Raw genomic sequence first — 22,206 nt, 5'->3', positions numbered from 1 at the left:
CAAAACAGGGGCATCTAGATTCAACGTAAGTTAAAGTACCCCTTAGCCTGCCTATTTGTAGTAACAGGAGGGTAATTGCAGCACAAAGTACAGTAACCTTGTGTTTCCCTGCCTGCTTTGCTGATTTCGTGTCTGTCTTGTATGTGTGTGTCAGATCATTGAGGCCCTGGAGCAGGAGGATCAGGCCCAGAAGCAGAGGCTGGCCTACAAAGTGGAGCAGATCATCGCAGCCATGTCTGTGGAGAGCTGAGGCGGACGTGTGTACTCAGAGACACACAGACAGACAAGGCCCAGGACACAGGTCGCATGCTACCAGCAGAGCAAGCAGCCCCACAAGCAGCAGGTGAAGGAAACTGAACAACAGAATAATTCAGCCCGAGTGCTCAACAAGGGAAGAGCACAGATATACAAGCAAATTCACCAAGCACTGCTGTCATCACTCTGTCGGCTGCAGTGGGGCCACATGTGGAGGTGTAATGGATGTGCAGGCAACGAGAGACTACTAAACAGTACCACAAAAACGAAATACATGCATATCATAGACTTGGACTTGGACTGACATTTCCTTTTCAGTGGACAAGTCTAATGTTGCATCATAAAGCCTTCAGGAAGCCTTTTGAAGGCTTCTTGAAGGTTTCAGTTAATGAATACTGCGATTAGGTGACATTAAAATGTAATCTCCAGATCATCCAAGGTAGCAAAATATTTTTGTTTGGTTACAGCCCTGCCAGACACTCAATTTACCAGACACACTCTGAGCACTCTATCATAAAAACCCACACAAAGCTCTTATTACAGGGTGGGGGGGTCAATTGTATTATGGTGTACTTTGGGCTGGATTCAATCAAATCTGCCTTAGCAATGTTTACACAGTAACTCTGCCTACTGCCTGTGCAAACATGTGCCTAAATCTGGGAACTGGATGCAGTGTGAGGGGAGGTAATCTGGTGCCCAAAACCTTCTATGAGTCTATTTGAATTTATTTATGCTGTTGTGTAAATACTGCAGTTCAGATTTAATTGAATTAAGCCATCAGAATTCAGTACATTTGTAAAGAGAACAAATCTGAATAGAAAACCATTCCAAATATACCCCTTATTTATAATGATCACTTCAGCCTGTGGACCCTTGCTCTTAGTCCTAAAAGTCTGTCATGTTTCATACAATGTAAAATGCCCTGTAGCCAAAGTAGAAAAGTTTAACAAGGTGGTCTTAAGTTATTAAGGCACTCTGGGGATGACAGAAATGAGGGAAGTGGGTTTCTAGACCATTTATTTAACCAACTGTATATTAGCAGTGACCCAAAGTAGCCAATGGAGCTTTGGGAATCATTCCTTAGAGCTGGAAGATTAATGACACTTCCTGTGGGTCAGATCAGTTTCCTCCTGGTTTATGAGACCTCTCAGCCATCAGTCAATGTTTACATTGAACATGATACTTGAATTTCAGTAGATCATTGTGTTATACTTTCAGAGAATCCTCAGGTTTCTACATAGCATACTTTCAAAGGTAGAAACTCAAGATTCCTGTTCTATCAAGTAGACTGTACCTTTCTTTTAAGTATGTCCCATTAACGTTTTTAAAAGATGAGGTCAAGATGAGAGAATAGCCTTTTAAATGGTTTGATTTGAACATATTCAAATGACATTCTTTTTGCTGCTGCATTCACTGTGTCATCTTAAAGATTATCATTATAAAACTGGACTCTCCATAGGATTGCTTTAATTCAGGGTTTCTGTTTGATATGTTTATCTGCACTGAAATCATTCATTACCCTCTTGATGATTTCTCCATTATTCTACAGTAATTTTGACCAGTTACTTGTCCTGGGCCTGGTTTCCCAAAAGCATAATTCATCGTTAGACCCTTCTTCGTAGGAATATTATTACATCTCCAAGCTGTTTCCCAAAACCATCGTTATTAACGTAGCACTCGGAAACAATCGTAATCTAATGCCTGCCTCAGACAACTCGTAGAACAGCTAAGTCCGTCCTTAGATGCTTTTTGCCTCCCGCGTCACATTATACACAGAGGATCTCCACTAACATCAGAATCACATGGTTTATCCGTTTCTGTGGCCGTCGATAACTTCAGAACAAAGCTGACTACAAATACAAAGTTGCCAATGTCTTTGCAATTAATACAAACATGCGACGTATAAAAATATGCTTCAAATGAAAACTGAGATGACTGCATTAAAATATAAACAGTAGGCTATAGGCCTATTTCATTCATATAGAAATACATTTAATGTTTTTTTAAATTTCATTTCACCTTTATTTAACTCGGTAGGCCAGTTGAGAACAAGTTCTCATTTACAACTGCGTCCTGGCCAAGATAAAGCAAAGCAGTGCGACAAAAACAACAACACAGAGTTACACATGGAATAAACAAACGTACAGTCAATAACACAATAGGAAAATCTATATACAGTGTGTGCAAATGAGGTAAGATTAGGGAGGTAAGGCAATAAATAGGCCGCAGTGGTGAAGTAATTACAATTTAGCAATTAAACACTGGTGATAGATGTGCAGAAGCAATATGGGGATGAGGTAGTTGGATGTGCTATTTACAGATGGGCTATGTACAGGTGCAGTGATCTGTGAGCTGCTCTGACAGCTGATGCTTAAAGTTAGTGAGGGAGATATGAGTTTCCAGCTTCAGTGATTTTTGCAATGTTCAATCAATTGAATTCTATTTTGCTAGTTGTAGGCTACTATCTGTATTTGTCTCAATATATTTAATGATGTGTAGCATAACGTATGCAATGATATGCCAAATCGGTGATTTAGTGCATTTTCATAAATGTAATTTGATAAGCGTTATAATAATAATTGCAAACCGTAGGTGGTAATATCTCTCTAGAAACTGATCCGTCGTCAGTATTGTTAAATAATTATAATGTTAAGGAAAGATTTGCATGGAGAAAGCTGATCTGAGAGCCTATCAGTATGGGAAACGCATGTTACATCTTCGGCAGTTGTAGGGAAGATGCCTTATTAAAACACTCTTAAGCCTAAATTCCATCGCTATCGGGAAACAGGGCCCTGTTCATTTTGGTCAACATTGGAGGACACTCCACAAATAGAGATTTGTAAAAGAGTTTAAAAAAAGTAACAGTTAAATCAAAATAAGAAAACCCATGTCCTGTTTAAGTGTTAAATGTTTCATGTGTGACGTTTTTATGATGATAATTTATAAATGTGTGGTGCAATAAACTGTAATACATTTTACCATTGAACCTTTTTTTAAATGATAAATTATTGTATAGATATTGTACATACAAAACACTACTATTTTGCAAGCAAACGATTCACTTTGTACTGTTGCTATACATTAAAATGTCAACTGATGGAAATACATTTGTCTGGATTCTTTAACAGCAACAATGTGTTTTTAATTAGCATAAATGAGTCATTGCCAGCATGTGTAGGCCTTGATTATATGTTACACTTGTAGCTTATGGATATGCATATTATTCTTTCAAATATTTCATACCAATAGAATAGACGCCTTGACGCTGACTTGGCCCTTCTGCCTCACAATGAAGCTAACAAGCAGTGGATATTCTACTGAAGCATTTTGTGTTTCATAATTCATGGCAACTCCACTTCATGTTCCCATTCTTACACTGGAGCCAATGTCTGATGCGATTATTGGGTAGCTGATTTGTCTGCCGGAGTAAGCAGCACTAGAACCAAACCAGCCCTGTAGCCTACTCTACTCATCATGCTTTGGCTGCATTAGCATGCAAATTGAATAGTGTTGTAAATTGGTATCGGTTTTGCCTGGAGTGGTTCTCTGAGCAGGGCTCCCACAGTCTGATGTCAGAGGTCGACACTGATCTCCTGGATATTGTCCAACTGTTGTCCATTAATCTGGGTAATTGCTAACATTGATTTGGCTATCTCCATTATTGATACCTTTAGAGCTCAGAAACCAGAGCTTGGAAAAGTAAATAACTTCTGGCCTGTCTTATTTTCTCCAAAAATTGTCCTGAGCATTTTATTGAGCTAAGATAAATCACTTGAGCAAATGAAAGAGGGATTGGATTCTCAGAATCTCTGAAAATCCATTAGTGGAAAATAGAAATAATTTAATACGAGCCACAAATGTGGCTATATTTGAACAAAGAAAATGTTTTGAATTAGAGATGGTACTTGACCACTTGTCCTACAGCCAGCACACAATTCTACAGTATGTAGGTACAGTAGAGGGGGCCTCAAGGGTACTTACCATAGGAGTAATGAATTATTCATACTAACCCTCTGGGGCTCTATGTAAAGGAGTGGGGGACAGGTACATTGCCTTTAAGATCCTATACTGTACCTGTCACATCCAGGCAGAGGGGGCTTTTTCAGTACTGACAGCCTGACTTGTCTGCCTGTCAGAGAGCCTCCACCCTTCACCCAGCAGCTAGCATTCAGCTCACCTTCCCAAGAAACACTGGGGAGCATCATTCTAGCTCACACTTTCTCGACACAGACAGACAGACAGACAGACAGACAGACAGACAGACAGATGGACAATCAGCCTACAGGAAGTCCTATTATTTGGCATATGGCTAGAAACCAACTGGATTTATTCACACTACAGTAGAGCTACAAGAAACACACTGTGGCACTTTAATCACAACACATAAACCATACAATCTGAGAGTGCATTTCCCCTGCTTGATGGGAACATAAGTAAGCCTACTTGATTCTAACTAGTCACAATATGGCTGCTTCAATAGTCCAGATCTCGTCTTCCTCCATAGCCTTTGCTGCATTATGTTTGAGCCAGGCAAAGCAAGACCTTAATAGCTATGAACTGAATACTTCAGTTCATAGCTATTACTGTGCAATGAATACAAAATGGGAAAGACCTTGGAGTCTCTTTGGACCCTGAGCAACAGAACAGTCTATGTAAAGTGTAGCCGTTCACTACGCACAAATAGAAATCATACTAGTATCTACTATTTATCACTCAATATCTCACCTCACTTTTTCTCACGCGCATAATAATTTATGCAGGTGCACATTTACAAACACACATTCTGTCATAATGTAGTTAAAAATGATTGTTTATGAAAAAAAGCGCTAAGTATAGCCATCATAGTCAGTGTTGTTGGATAGATGGATAGTCTAGACTGATAGACCTATAATGTTTGTTGCTCGTTGATCTCCAGTCTGGTGCCCAGACTACCTCTTCAAAATGTACAAACTGGTCATATCTCATGTTAAGAACAAGGTGATTACTTGTAAGTCAACCTAACCTTTTTTTCACAAGTCATATCTGCATAAGATTCCTGCACCCTAGTGAATAACTCATTTTCATGCCACTAGATGGTAGGCAACAATCAGATGGCAACAATCATTTAGTTCTTAGGCTGGGAGGTGTAAACTGCATTACAGGAAACTTTCATCAAGGCCCGAAAAGTGCTTTTTCATTGAAATGTCCATGTATCAGAGAGCACTTAAAAAAACTATTGATCCAACCTCAGTGAGAAAAAGCCCAAGGCTGGCCAAAACAACTCCCTCTTGAGTAGGGAAAATACTGCAGAGACCTGGATAGAGAGAAACTGTGCCCGTGGCCGGACCTATTCTATTCAAAAGTCACCATTAACTGTTAGACTAATGACTTACTGCAAAAGCATTTGTGTCAGTCTATTTGTCTTCCATTGTTTTATTCTAGTTAGCTATAGGGCTATTATTGGCAATGATATAAGAGAAGTCATCATTTTCTGTTTTACACTGTGGCATCTCTTATTGAGTAATAATTACATATTCCCTTAGCATCATATATATGGAGGTACACAGTGCCATTTTGCTGTATCCAGTGGCGATTTTAGCATGTAAATCCTGGTGGGGCAAATTCAAACTGTTTTTCTTAGATGCATGCCAGCAAAGACCTACACAACACAACACTAAACAATAAATGAATTGCACTATAATGGCGATAAGAGGTGCCCACAAACTGTTAGGGCCTACATAAAGCACAATGGAGTGAATCCTTACTACCAATACACCTGGCTATCAGCGGAGCCTTGTCTGGCAGCGAAAACAATTAATTCAGCTTCGTTTACTGCCTTTTTAAAAAACATAGCTGATATGGCTGACTTGCTTAAACAAATGTGGTTTCTACTAACAATTGAGATGTACAAAGAATGGCATAAGGGAACGATGAGCGGACAAGAGTCATTCCGTAATTTCGATAAAGACATTAATGAGCGAGTGACGACGGACGTAGTCAATATAACTATGTGTTCAGCAGTTTTGAAATGTACAGTGACAGAATACAGAACATGGGCTGCTATTACTGTATTTTCCCTGTAAATCAAGTCAGAACCATAGGATAAATAAAGGGGGCATATAAGCAGACAATGAAACCTCTTACAATATTAGATGATGACGTTTCTCAAAAACAGGTTATAGGCTACATGTGCAGCACCACTGAGTCAGAACAGTAACGTTAGGCGAAATTAAGAGGTGAAAATAGACCAAATTATTAGGGTGAAGCACACTGGCTATTAACAGCTTACTACACAACATAAACTTAGTATTACTTTCTTAGCTACAGTATACATATCTCCCTTGCATATTACATAATGTATGCAGCAGCATACAATACATTTTTGGACTCACATTGGCTTGTGATGTGCTCACTTAAACATGAAGATGGTGCGGCGGTTTTGTCATCAAACTTTGTCATCAAAGTCTGGCATTCTCTGGATTTATGGTGGGAACTAGGAAAAAAACACACACAGCCACTCCATTGAATAGCAGGCTACTGGCTGCTTTGCACTGCTTGCAGTTGGCCACTGATTCCTTCCACACGACTCATTGTTGAATTTGCGATTTCCAACTTGTTGTGTAATCTTTATGTCCAATGACCGATGAGCACCGATATGTTTTATCTATAATTTCTCTTCATTAAAAAGGATTTGCCAGTAGATTGTCGACTTGATTCATGATGATGACTGCTAGCTAAGACTTTGAAAGTAAGATATTGACATGATCTGTCCAATCAAAGCCACTGTACATATGACGTGATTTGACGTCATTTTATCTGTGGCCAATGACCTTGAGCCTTCTTGGAAGGGCACTTGTAATATAACTCTATGGCAGGACCCAAAGGGCTGAAATTTTGGATGTCTACACTTATTAAGGACATAAACTTTGCGATGAAGTAGTGTCCCCATGAGTGACAGAACACTGAGCCAATCACGGCGCAATGATCCTACTTTTTGCTGGCTCACCCCACTACCACAGAAAGCACTGAGCTAGGCTGAAACACCTGCATTTTGGAGCTGCCTTACTCAAGAAAACAAAAAAGAGACCAAGTGTGTATGAGGCTTTATTAACTCAGTGATATATATTGTTTGTTTTTTTACATTGTTTGCAAACTGATATGTGACACGTATTAATGCCAAAATAACATGCAAAACAGGCAAGCCCCAAAAAAATCGATATATTTATATATATTTAAAAACATTCGGAAAATGTGGGGCTCAAAACAGCCCCACCTGCCCTGAATGACGTGTCGCCACTGGCTGTATCAGGTATAATAGATGGCGCCGGAGGGTAGGGCTGCCGTCTTATTGGCTCTTAACCAACAGTGCTATTATGTTTGTTTTTTCGCATGGTTCGTAACCTGTTTTGTACATAATGTTGCTGCTACCGTCTTTTTGACCGAAAAGAGCTTCTGGACATCAGAACTGGGATTATTCACTTCAAATTGGACGAGGAGTTCTTCTTCAATGAGTCCGACGTAAGGGATATACTACGGACACCCGACCAGGCCCAGATCCCCGTGATTTGCTGGAAAAGGAAACGTAGGTTTTGCGGAAAGAGATCAGGATGCCATGTGAGGATCAGGCGACGAGTGGCTAATTTGCCCTTGCCTTCCGTTCTGCTAGCTAACATTCAATTGCTGGAAAATAAATGGGACGAACTGAAAGCTCGCATATTCTACAAACGGGATATTAAAAACTGTCATATCTTATGTTTCACCGAGTCAAGGCTGAATGACGACATTAAGAACATACAGCTGGCGGGTTATACACTTTATCGGCAGGACAAAACAGCCTCTGGTAAGACACGGGGTGGGGGCCTATGCAGATTTGTAAACAATAGCTGGTGCAAAATATCTAAGGAAGTCTCAAGGTTTTGCTCGCCCAAGGTAGAGTATCTCATGATAAGCTGTAGACCACACTATCTACCTAGAGAGTTTTCATCTGTATTTTTCATAGCTGTCTACATACCACCACAGACCGATGCTGGCAATAAAACCGCACACAATGAGCTGTATTCTGCCATTAGCAAACAGGAAAACGCTCATCCAGAGGCGACCAACTGGCAAGTGTCTTCACTGAAATTTTCAACCTCTCCCTGTCTGAGTCTGTAATACCATGTTTCAAGAAATACGTTTCAAGCAGACCCTGTGCCCAAGAACACTAAGGTAACCTGCCTAAATGACTACCGACTCATAACACTCATGTCTGTAGTCATGAAATGCTTTGAAAGGCTGGTCATGGCTCACATCAACACCATTATCCCAGAAACCCTAGACCCACTCCAATTTGCATACCGCACCAACAGATCCACAGATGATGCAATATCTATTGCACTCCATACTGCCCTTTCCCACCTGGACAAAAGGAACACCTATCTGAGAATTCTATTCATTGACTACAGCTCAGCGTTCAACACCATAGTGCCATTAAAGCTCATCACTAAGCGAAGGACCCTGGGACTAAACACCTTCCTCTGCAACTGGATCCTGGACTTCCTGACAGGCCACCCCCAGGTGGTAAGGGTAGGTAACAACACATTCACCACGCTGATCCTCAACACGGGGGCCCCTCAGGGGTGCGTGATCAGTCCCCTCCTGTACTCCCTGTTCACTCATGACTGCATGGCCAGGCACGACTCCAACACCATGATTAAGTTTGCTGGTGACACAACAGTGGTAGGCCTGATCACCGACAACGATGAGACAGCCTATAGGGAGGAGGTCAGAGACCTGACCGTGTGGTGCAAGGACAACAATCTCTCCCTCAACGTGATCAAGACAAAGGAGATGATTGTGGACTACAGGAAAAGGAGGACCGAGCACACCCCCATTCTCATCGACGGGGCTGTAATGGAGCAGGTTGAGAGCTTCTAGTTCCTTGGCGTCCACATCACCAACACCAACTAACATGGTCCAAGCACAGAAAGACAGTCGTGAAAAGGGCACAACAAAGCCTTTTCCCCCTCAGCACACTGAAAAGATTTGGCAAGGGTTCTCAGATCCTTAAAAGGTTTTACAGCTGCACCATCGAGAGCATACTGACTGGTTACATCAATGCCTGGTATGGCAACTGCTCGGCCTACGACCGCAAAGCACTACAGAGGGTAATGCTTTGTGGCCAAGCTTGGCCAAGCTTCCTGCCATCCAGGACCTCTATACCAGGCGGTTTCAGAGGAAGGCCCTAAAAATTGTCAAAGACTCCAGACACCCTAGTCATAGACTGTTTTCTCTGCTACTGCACGGCAAGCGGTACCAGAGCGCCAAGTCTAGGTCCAAAAGGCTTCTAAACAGCTTCTACCCCCAAACCATAAGACTCCTGAACAGCTAATCAAATATCTACCCAGACTATTTGCACCCCCCCCTCCCATGCTGCTGATACTCTCTGTTATTTATGCATAGCCACTTTAATAACTACCTACATGTACATAATTACCACAATTACCTCGACACTGGTGCCCCCCGCACATTGACACATTGACTCTGTACCGGTACCCCCTGTATATAGGCCCATTATTGTTATTTACTGCTGCTCTTTAATTATTTGTTATTCTTATCTCTTAATTTTTCAGGGATTTTCTTAAAACTGCATTGTTGATTAAGGGTTTGTAAGTAAGCATTTCACTGTCAGGTTTACACCCGTTGTATTCGGCGCATGTGACAAATACAATTTGATTTGACATAAATTGAATATTGACAAAAAGTTTTTCACACATTTCATAATTGATTATGGAAAAGTCTGATGGCGCCATCACCTGGCCAAATGCATTATCACAGCCTCAGGGAATAAACAACTCGGAAAGGAACAGAAATACCCCCACAATGTGGCATGCTCCCTTTATTGTAACATTTCGATTAGGTGGTCTTCTTCAGGCTAGCAATCAAACATATGGGAGAATGCAGCTGTGTGTGGGTAGTTTTATTCCTTTCGTGTGACTTTCTTCCACTCTACACCTAGAAATGTGTTGGATGTGCAAACACTGTACTATAAAATCACTAGGCTATAAAATCATCAAGATTGGGAATGTAAACTTGTCTGTTTGCGTGTTGATATGAGTTGCTCTGGATACATGTCTGTCTATTTGTGAGTATGTGTGTGTAAATGCATGCCAGTGTCTGTGTGACAAAAAAAAGCGTCTGTCTCATCAGAGGGTTGCCTGAGGGTAGAATACAGCTGCTGAGCTGCACAGGGTCATACAGCCATAAGATTAAAGGTCACAAGCCCATGGTAGCACAGCCTCAGTCAGTTCTCTGACAATGCACAGTCCTCACCTCAACTCATTCCTCAACTCCCATTTGGTTTTCCTCTGTCTTCTCTCTACCTTCTCTCCCTCTCCCTCTCTCGTCTTTCTTTGTTCTTTCCTACCCTCTCCTTCTGCTTCCTCCTCACCACACACCACGCAGATAGATTGGGGTTGAAAGCTAAATCAGGGTTGGCTTCTTGTTTACCTAACATTCAACAGCTCAGTCTGAACTGAAAGCCCTCCCACTCTAACAACCCCTCCCTCCCAACACTTCAGCAGCAGAAATCACTTCAAGACTTGTTCCCTCCATTCCAGCCAATCACAGATGAGTGTGGGATTTATGGTTCCTGCTCTCAAAGGTAAAAAAAAAAAATGGTGTGTGTGTGTGTGTGTGTGTGTGTGTGTTTTGCCTCATACATTCAAATAAATCAACAAACACCCACTCGGTTTGTGTCATTTACAGAAGAGAGATGGATAGTGTCTCTTTGGTCTCAACTAGTTCATGAATCACTCAAGCCACTTGTCAGTAACAAACTGGGTGCCAATTTATTTTCTTCCCACAAAAGGACGTCACATTAGTAAAGAGTCTCCATTTACAACTTCCTGTGGAATCTGGATTCTGCCTCAGGCTCTTCTAATTACAAATAATTATCTGATGAAAGTTCTCTCTCCCAGTCCAAAAAGAACAGCGCCGTGAAACACCAGAGGTACAACAACACGGATATTCAAACAGTTTCAACAACAATTCTGTCAGATTTTTGTTCACTTTTCCCAGTCTGCCACAAAACAGCTTTAAATTAATTGTCTACAATGAGCAGTGTATGTGAAAAATAATTCAAAACATACTTATGGTCTGAAATCCCTCATAATGTCTCTACTTAAATTGCCACCTTACAGTGAGGGAGATTTCCCATTAATTAAAAAGGGAGCTTGTATTTCTAATATTGCAACAACAACAAAAATTGTCACCCATTGCTATTCCAGTGCTAGCCTTATTAATGATTGTAACAACCCACTTCAAGAAAATAATTGGCTTTTGGAGCCAATCCCTGATGACCTTTCTGCCTCATTAAGACCTGAGTCGTGACATTACAGTCAGAACAAAGGAGCTTCGTCTTTACTCAGCTTTTATATATGAAGATAAAGCACAGATATAATAAAAAAGGTCTACATATTCATCATCACATTCTGATGTCCAATGCAGGACAAGGTTAGCATTCAACTCCACTTTATCTATCTTCAAAACTTGGGCGTGGGGGGTGGGGGGGAGAGAGAGCTTTCCAATCAAATCAAATCAAATGGTATTGGTCATATACACATGGTTAGCAGATGTTAATGTGAGTGTAGCGAAATGCTTGTGCTTCTAGTTCCGACAGGGCAGTAATATCTAACAAGTAATCTAACAAATTCACAACGACTACCTTATACATACAATGTAAGGGGATGGAATAAGAATATGTACATATAAATATATGGATGTACTATGGCCGTGCGGCATAGGCAAGATGCAATAGATGGTTTAAAATACAGTATATATATATATGAGATGAGTAATGTAGGATATGTAAACATTATTAAAGCTGCATTATTTAAAGTGGCTAGTGATACCTTTATTAAATCCATTTATTAAAGTGGCCAGTGATTTGAGTCTGTATGTTGGCAGCAGCCTCTCCAAGTTAGTGATGGCTGTTTAACAGTCTGAAGGCCTTGAGATAGAAGCTCTCGGTCCCAGCTTTGATGCACCTGTACTGACCTCGCCTTCTGGATGATAGCGGGGTGAACAGGCAGTGGCTCGGGGGTTGTTGTCCTTGATGATCTTTTTGGCCTTCCTGTGACATCGGGTGGTGTAGGTGTCCTGGAGGGCAAGTAGTTTGCCCCCAGTGATGCGTTGTGCAGACCACACTACCCTCTGGAGAGCCTTGTGGTTGAGGGCAGTGCAGTTGCCGTACCAGGCGGTGATACAGCCCAACAGGATGCTCTCAATTGTGCATCTGTAAAAGTTTGTGAGGGTTTTAGGTGACAAGCCAAATTTATTACGCCTCCCGAGGTTGAAGCGCTGTTGCACCTTCTTCATCACTCTGTCTGTGTGCGTGGACCATTTCAGTTTGTCTGTGATGTGTATGCCGAGGAACTTAAAACGTTCCTCGTTCTCCACTACTGTCCCATCGATGTGAATATACACAACTGTGACTATAATCGAAGAGAATTCTCTTGGGAGATAATGCGATCGGCATTTGATTGTAAGGAATTCTAGGTCAGGTGAACAAAAGGACTTGAGTTCCTGTATGTTGTTATGATTACACCATGAGTTGTTAATCATAAGGCATACACACCCACCCTTCTTCTTACCAGAGAGATGTTTGTTTCTGTCGGCACTACGCATGAAGAAACCTGGTGGCTGTACCGACTCTGACAACGTATCCCGAGTGAGCCATGTTTCCGTGAAACAGAGAATGTTACAATCTCTGTCTCTCTGGAATGCAACTCGTGCCCTAATTCCGTCCACCTTCTTGTCAAGAGACTGGACATTGGTGAGTAATATGCTCGGAAGCGGTGGATGGTGTGCTCGCCTTCTAAGTCTGACCAGGAGGCCGCTCTGTCTGCCACTCCTGCGGCGACGACGTTGTTTTGGGTCAGCCTCTGGGATTAGATCCATTGTCCAGGGTGGAGGTCCGAACAAAGGATCCGCTTCGGGAAAGTCGTATTCCTGGTCGTAATGTTGGTAAGTTGACGTCACACTTATATCCAATAGTTCTTCCCGACTGTATGTAATAACACTTAAGATTTTCTGGGTTAACAATGTAAGAAATAATACATTAAAAAAACGAATTACTGCAAAGTTTCCTAAGGACTTGAAGCGAGGCGACCATCTCTGTCGGCGCCATCTTACATCTGTAAAATGCAGCCACTGCTTGTTAGAGATGCGTATAAGTGTGTGTGTGTAGGAGGTGTATGTGCATTTGTATGTGTTTGTGGGTGTGTGCATGCATGAGTGGTGGGCATGTGCCTGTATACATTGTGCCAAAGTATGTGTGTGTACGAGGCATGTGTGTGAGAATGTTTTAGACTTGGGTGTGTGCATGCATGTGTCTGTGAGATAGTTGGCACACAACTTGAGAGTTTGTGGTCTTTCAAGTCGAGGTTGAATTTAGAGGGCTCCTCGTTGAAAAGCAGAATGAAAAGATATGCTGTTGAAATCAAATCCTGCTGTGTACTATTATTTATCCCTTTACTATTCTCTTATCCATTTCACCCAGCATTTAACACACACACACACACACACACACACACACACACACACACACACACACACACACACACACACACACACACACACACACACACACACACACACACACACACACACACACACACACGATCAAAAGAACAACAAACAAAGCTAACAACATAACCCCAAAAGCTGCTTGACACACATAGACATACTTGGCATTCATTTCACAAAAAAATATAAATGAGCTCTCCACAATGAATTTCAATAGAAAACTAGTACAAATAGACAAGATCCTGTAACCATGGAGAGGTAAATACCTGTCTATTTATGGAAAAATTGCCCTGATTAACTCCTTAGTCATATCTCAGTTTACTCACTTACCTATGGCGCTGCCTACTCCTGATGATTCATTTTTCAAATATGACGCTAAAATATTTAGCTTTATCTGGGATGCTAAACCAGACAAAATAATGCATGCCTATCTATATAATGAATATGACTTGGGTGGGTTGAGATTATTAAATATAAAAGCACTAAACCTCTCTCTAAAAGCTTCACTTATTCAAAAGTTTTACTTGAACCCTAAATAGTTCTCAAGTAGATTACTAAGAAAAGCTCATCCATTGTTTAAAAATTGTCTTTTTGCCATGGTGCAGATTGCCATGTCTTATTTTCAATTATTAAAATATATACTTTTTTCAAAGTATCTTTCTTTTTCAAACAAGCATTGCAGAACTGGCTACAATTTCAATTTCATCCCCCTGAAAAGATAGAACAGATATTACAACAAATATTATGCCTGGACTCAAATGTGCTGGTTGATAAAATACATGTATTTATGGGAAAGATGTTTGAAAAGGGTATTTTGTTCTTATATGATATTGTAAATTGGAATAATAGAGTCATGTCTTTCATGGAGTTATCAGAATTGTACGAGAAGATATTCTCAATCCAAGAGTACAACCAATTGATTACAGCATTACCCCCAAAGTGGAGGAGGCAAGTGGCAGTGGGACGTGGTAGGGAACTGGTCTGCCCAATATAAAGGATCAAAACTTGCGGAGGAATAAAAATAGCACAAATAGGAAAGTATACCAGTTTCATTTGTGGACCAGGATGTTGACAACTGTGCCATACAGATTGCAAAATAGTTGGGAAGAGATTTTTGATGTACCGATTCCATGGTACATGGTGTATGGGTTGATTCGTATATAAAACGATTCAAGACTTCGTGCTTTTCAGCTAAAGTTATTATATAGACTTTTTGCCATCAACAAAATGGTCAATATTTGGAGCATAAAATCATCAAAGCTCTGCAGATTTTGTTGTGAGAATACAGAATCAATAGACCATTTATTTTGGTATTGCCCTCAGGTAGCCTGTTTCTGGTCTCAGGTTCAGGAATGGCTGAAAATGCATAACATTGATCTAAAATTGACCCTAGAAATACCTTGAAATAGTACTGATGGGAGATCTGGGGAGACCGGGTCAGTCAATTACTAATATACTAATACTCTTAGTAAAAGTATTTATCTTCAACTCACAATCTGTGGATTCTATTCGATTAGATAGATTGAAATTGTACGTTAAACATCACAGCATAGTTGAAAGATATACACTACCGTTCAAAATTTTGTGGTCACTTAGAAATGTCCTTGTTTTCCATGAAAACATACATGAAATTATTTGCAAAATGAATAGGAAATATAGTCAAGACGTTGACAAAGTTATGAATAATGATTTTTAATTGAAATAATAATTGTGTCCTTCAAACTTTGCTTTCGTCAAAGAATCCTCCATTTGCAGCAATTACAGCCTTGCAAACCTTTGGCATTCTAGTTGTCAATTTGTTGAGGTAATCTGAAGAGATATCCCCCCTTGCTTCCTGAAGCACCTCCCACAAGTTGGATTGGCTTGATGGACACTTCTACATACCATACGGTCAAGCTGCTCCCACAACAGCTCAATAGGGTTGAGATCCGGTGACTGTGCTGGCCACTCCATTATAGACAGAATACCAGCTGACTGCTTCTTCCCTAAATAGTTATTGCACAGTTTGGAGCTGTGCTTTGGGTCATTGTCCTGTTGTAGGAGAACATTGGCTCCAATTAATCGCCGTCCACAGGGTATGGCATGGCGTTGCAAAATGGAGTGATAGCCTTCCTTCTTCAAGATCCCTTTTACCCTGTACAAATCTCCCACTACACCAGCACCAAAGCACCCCCAGACCATCACATTGCCTCCACCATGATTGACAGACGGCGTCAAGCACTCCAGCATCTTTTCATTTTTTCTGCGTCTCATGAATGTTCTGCTTTGTGATCCAAACACCTCAAACTTAGATTTGTCTGTCCATAACACTTTTTTCCAATCTTCCTCTGTCCAGTGTCTGTGTTCTTTAGCCAATCTTAATCTTTTCTTTTATTGGCCAGTCTGAGATATGGCTTTTTCTTTGCAACTCTGCCTAGAAGGCCAGCATCCCGGAGTCACCTCTTCACTGTTGCATTGAGACTGATGATTTGCGGGTACTATTTAATGAAACTGCCAGTTGAGGACTTGTGAGGCATCTGTTTCTCAAACTAGACACTCTAATGTACTTGTCCTCTTGCTTAGTTGTGCACCGGGGCCTCCCACTCCTCTTTCTATTCTGGTTAGAGCCAGTTTGCGCTGTTCTGTGAAGGGAGCAGTACACAACATTGTACGATATCTTCAGTTTCTTGGCAATTTCTCGCATGGAATAGCCTTCATTTCTCAGAACAAGAATAGACTGACAACTTTCAGAAGAAAGTTCTTTGTTTCTGGCCATTTTGAGCCTGTAATCAAACCCACAAATGCTGATGCAAACCCTAGACCCACTCCAATTTGCATACCGCCCAAACAGATCCACAGATGATGCAATCTCTATTGCACTCCACACTGCCCTTTCCCACCTGGACAAAAGGAACACCTATGTGAGAATGCTGTTCATTGACTACAGCTCAGCGTTCAACACCATAGTGCCTTCAAAGCTCATCACTAAGCTAAGGACCCTGGGACTAAACACCTCCCTCTGCAACTGGATCCTGGACTTCCTGATGGGCCGCCCCCAGGTGGTGAGGGTAGGTAGCAGCACATCTGCCACGCTGATCCTCAAAACTGGAGCTCCCCAGGGGTGTGTGCTCAGACCCCTCCTGTACTCTCTGTTCACCCATGACTGCATGGCCAGGCATGACTCCAACACCATCATTAAGTTTGCAGACAACGCAACAGTGGTAGGCCTGATCAGCGACAACGACGAGACAGCCTATAGAGAGGAGGTCAGAGACCTGGCCGGGTGGTGCCAGAATAACAACCTATCCCTCAACGTAACCAAGACTAAGGAGATGATTGTGAACTACAGGAAAAGGAGGACCGAGCACGCCCCCATTCTCATCGACGGGGCTGTAGTGGAGCAGGTTGAGAGCTTCAAGTTCCTTGGTGTCCACATCAACAACAAACTAGAATGGTCCAAACACACCAAGACAGTCGTGAAGAGAGCACAACAAAGCCTAGGAAACTAAAAAGATTTGGCATGGGTCCTGAGATCCTCAAAAGGTTCTACAGCTGCAACATCGAGAGCATCCTGACTGGTTGCAATCACTGCCTGGTACGGCAATTGCTTGGCCTCTGACCGCAAGGCACTACAGAGGGTAGTGTGTGCGGCCCAGTACATCACTGGGGCTAAGCTGCCTGCCCTCCAGAACCTCTACACCAGGCAGAGTCAGAGGAAGGCCCTAATACTTGTCAAAGACCCCAGCCACCCCAGTCATAGACTGTTCTCTCTACTACCGCATGGCAAGTGGTACCGGAGTGCCAAGTCTAGGACAAAAAGGCTTCTCAACAGTTTTTACCCCCAAGCCATAAGACTTCTGAACAGGTAATCAAATGGCTACCCGGACTATTTGCATTGAGTGCCCCCCACCCCCCAAACCCTCTTTTTACGCTGCTGCTACTCTCTGTTTATCATACATTCATGTACATACTACCTCAATTGGACCGACCAACCAGTGCTCCCGCACATTGGCTAACTGGGCTGTCTGCATTGTGTCCCGCCACCCACCACCCGCTAACCACTCTTTTACGCTACTGCTACTCTCTGTTCATCATATATGCATAGTCACTTTAACCATATCTACATGTACATACTACCTCAATCAGCCTGACTAACCAGTGTCTGTATGTAGCCTCGCTACTGTATATAGCCTCTTTTTACTGTTGTATTATTTCTTTACTTACCTATTGTTCACCTAATACCTTTTTTGCACTATTGGTTAGAGCCTGTAAGTAAGCATTTCACTGTAAGGTCTACACCTGTTGTATTCGGCGCACGTGACGAATAAACTTGGATTTGATTTGATTTGATACTCAACCAGTCTATAGAAGGCCAGGTTTATTGCTTCTTTAATCAGGACAACAGTTTTCAGCTGTGCTAACATAATTGTAAAAGGGTTATCTAATGATCAAGTAGCCTTTTAAAATGATAAACTTATATTAGCTAACACAATGTGCCATTGGAACACAGGAGTGATTGTTACTGACAATGGGCCTCTGTACGCCTTTGTAGATATTCCATAAAACAAATCTGCCGTTTCCAGCTACAATAGTAATTTACAGCATGAACAATGTCTGCACTGTATTTCTGATCAATTTGATGTTATTTTAACGGACAAAAATGTGTTTTTCTTTCAAAAACAAGGACATTTCTAAGTGACCCCAAACCTTTGAACGGCAGTGTATGTTGCGTAGAAATCCAAAGAGGGTGGCCAGCAGAGGTAGTTGGGATGGGCTGAGGGAAGTTGAGGGTTGGGATGTGGAATTGGAGACAAGTCGGAGTGGAGTTGCTGGGCGGGGGATAGAATGATGGTCAAAGATAAAAGTATAAAAAATAAAGTCAAAATAAAATATAATAAAACGTATGTTTGAATGACAGGGAGGGGCACTGTTTTACAGCTAATGCCGGTTTGCCTGATGCCGATGCCATGCAGGTGTTTGTACACATGTATATACACACACTCTAAATGAAATGCACACATACTCGGACACACATGTAAATAGTGCCAGACATGCACTCAAACATATACAATTGGCCTTCCTGTTATGATTTTAGTTGTCCTTGATGTCCTTTGTTTTTTGCATTGTTGTTTTCTGTTTTGTTTTGTCTTTTTTCTCTTTAGTTCAGTTTCTTGGTTGTTGGTGCATTGAGGGTTTTCTTGGGGGTGGGGAATGGAATTCTTTATATTTTTTCTTTTTTTCTTGGGGGGGACTGTGGGAGAGGTCTCGGATGGTTGAGGGACAGCTCTTGGGGAACTGTGGTGGGATTTTGGAGGGTTCGGGTCCCCGTTTTTGGCCTTGTGGGAGATCTGTCGACATGCCCTTGAGCAGGGCGTTGACCCTGGATGCTTCTGTGTGTCCCTCTGGATGGGAGTTTGTTGGATGACTGGTGTGGTGTAGTTGTTGAGCGGCTTCACTGCAAGTACGTTGTATGTTTTAGATATTCAATAAAAAATATATAAAAATAAATAAATATTAGGAACACCTGCTCTTTCCATGACATAGACTGACCCGGTGAATCCAAGGTAACCTGTTAAATCCACTTGAATCAGTATAGATGAAGAGGAAAAGACAGGTTAAAGGATTTTTAAACCTTGAAACAATTAAGACATTGATTGTGTATGTGTGCCATTCAGAGGGCGAATGGGCAAGACAAAATAATTAAATGCCTTTGAACGGGGTATGGTAGTAGGTGCTAGGCGCACCAGTTTGAGTGTGTCTAGAACTGCAACACTGCTGGTGTTGCAGTTCTTCTCGTTTGTATCAAAAATGGTCCAACACCCAAAGGACATCCAGCCAACTTCACACAACTGTGGGAAGCATTGGAGTCAACATGGGCCATAATCCATGTGGAACACTTTCGACACCTTTTAAAGTCCATTCCCCAGCGAATTGAGGCTGTTCTGAGGGAAAAGGGGGGTGAAACGCAATATTAGGAATGTGTCCCTAATGTTTTGTACACTCAATGTAGGCCTACTGTACACTCAATGTAGGCCTACTGTACACTCAATGTAGGCCTATAAATATTTACATGGCTAAATGGACAAAGACTGTGTTTTCAAACTCCTTAAACTACAACAGATTTGGCCAACAGTCAATATACTGTAAACAAATAAAAGCTATATTTAATGCCTAGGCCTTAAATCACAGCTAAATGTAAGGAGGAGAAATGCCTTCCAGATGAGCTTTTTCACAGGCTGGAGAGGAATGCACATGCTGTCTGTATTGGTTTCCTGGGCTGAGACGATGACAGACCGGGCTGCAGCACGCCATCTAAAGACAGACTATAGCTGGAGTCAGAAAGAGAGGGAAGGATAGAGCGCAGAGAGAGAGGAAAGTTAAAAGAGACAGAGTTAGAGAGACCGTGAGAGAGAAACAGATAGAGGAATTTGCCATGGCACTTCCAACTGCTCTTTCACAGTGGAAAAAAAGGGAATTCTGTGCTTTTACTGCTATATGAGAGGAAGTCATGATTCACTGGGACATCAGCAGCCAAAATGCCTCTAACTATTTAACAGCCTAAGTAGTGAATGTTTTACTGCTGTGACATAGGCGGTGTTCGCCAGCTGTGGTGTGTCCATTCCCCAGTTACCCATACTACCCCATCAACCCCCCCCAGTCCTACCACATCAACCCCCCAGGTCTACTCCATCAACCCCCCAGTCCTACCCCATCAAACCCCCAGTCCTACCCCTTCAACCCCTCCAGTCCTACCCCATCAACCCCTCCAGTCTTCCTCCCAGGATGAGGGCAAAGCTCAGGCTGAGAAGCAGCAAGAAGCCAACTATCCACATCAGTGGCCGCTGATTCCACCTACTCATTCAAGGGTTTTTCACTTCTGGCGCCGACAGAGATGGCCGCCTCGCTTCGCGTTCTTAGGAAACTATGCAGTATTTTTTTTTTTATGTGTTATTTCTTACATTGTTACCCCAGGTAATCTTACGTTTTATTACATACAGCCGGGAGGAACTATTGGATATAAGAGCAACGTCAACTCACCAACATTACGACCAGGAATACGACTTTCACGAAGCGGATCCTCTGTTTGGTCCATCACCCAGGACAATGGATCGGATCCCAGCCGGCGACCGAAAACAACGATGCCGTAGAAGGGGCAGACGGAGCGGTCTTCTGGCACATTGCGCACCGCTCCCGAGCAAACTACGCCAATGTCCAGTCTCTTGACAACAAGGTAGATGAAATCCGTGCAAGGGTAGCCTTCCAGAGAGACATCAGAGACTGTAACGTTCTTTGTTTCATGGAAACATGGCTCACTCGAGACACACTATCGGAGTCGGTATAGCCAGCTGGTTTCTTTACGTATCGCGCCGACAGAAACAAGCATCTTTCTGGTAAGAAGAAGGGTGGGGGTGTATGCCTTATGATTAACGAGACGTGATGTGATCATAACAACATACAGGAACTCAAGTCCTTCTGTTCACCTGACTTAGAATTCCTCACTATCAAATGCCGACCGCATTATCTACCTAGAGAATTCTCTTCGATTATAATCACAGCCGCATATATCCCCCCCAAGCAGACACATCGATGGCCCTGAACGAACTTCATTTGACTCTATGTAAACTGGAAACCACATATCCTGAGGCTGCATTTATTGTAGCTGGGGATTTTAACAAGGCTAATCTGAAAACAAGGCTCCCTAAATTCTATCAGCATATCGATTGCGCTACCAGGGCTGGCAAAACCCTATATCATTGTTATTCTAACTTCCGCGACGCAAATATAGGGCCTCCCCCGCCCTCCTTTCGGAAAAGCTAACCATGACCACGAAACAGGAAGCTCCCTGTTTAAGGTCTGTTCAACGCTGTTCCGACCAATCGGATTCCATGCTTCAAGATTGCTTCGATCACGTGGACTTGGATATGTTCCGCATTGCGGCGAACAACAACATTGACGAATACGCTGAGTCGGGTTTAATAGAAAATGCATCGGCGATGTCGTACCCACAGCGTCTATTAAAACATTCACAAACCAGAGACCGTGGATTGATGGCAGCATTCGCACAAAACTGAAAGCGTGAACCACTGCTTTTAATCAGGGCAAGGTGACCGGAAACATGACCGAATACAAACAGTGTAGCTATTCCCTCCGCAAGGCAATCAAACAAGTTAAGCGTCAGTATAGAGTCAAAGTAGAGTCGCAATTCAACGGCTCAGACACGAGAGTTATGTGGCAGGGTCTACAGTCAATCACGGACTATAAAAGGAAAACCAGCCCCGTCAGACCAGGATGTCTTGCTCCCAGACAGACTAAACAACTTCTTTGCTCGCTTTGAGGACAATACAGTGCCACTGACAACGGCCCGCTACCAAAACCTGTGGGCTCTCCTTCACTGCAGCCGACGTGAGCAAAACATTTAAACGTGTC

At 42.3% G+C, this 22,206-nt stretch overlaps 1 protein-coding gene across 1 annotated transcript in view; it reads left to right on the top strand.

Moving 5' to 3' along the window:
* LOC106583001 (plexin-A2) overlaps positions 1–2,183 on the top strand; it is a 50,705-nt gene extending 48,522 nt beyond the window's left edge. Inside the window, exon 32 of the mRNA XM_014166698.2 lies at positions 155–2,183. Within this exon, the coding sequence (XP_014022173.2) occupies positions 155–250 (96 nt within the window). The 3' untranslated portion in view covers positions 251–2,183. The remainder of the gene's footprint in view (positions 1–154) is intronic.
* Positions 2,184–22,206: the final 20,023 nt, after the last annotated feature.

This window comes from Salmo salar, chromosome ssa22 (genome assembly GCF_905237065.1).
Source record: "Salmo salar chromosome ssa22, Ssal_v3.1, whole genome shotgun sequence".
Taxonomy (NCBI): Eukaryota; Metazoa; Chordata; class Actinopteri; order Salmoniformes; family Salmonidae; genus Salmo; species Salmo salar.
Note: the sequence above shows the minus strand (reverse complement) of the source record. Positions and strands in the feature narration are given on the sequence as shown.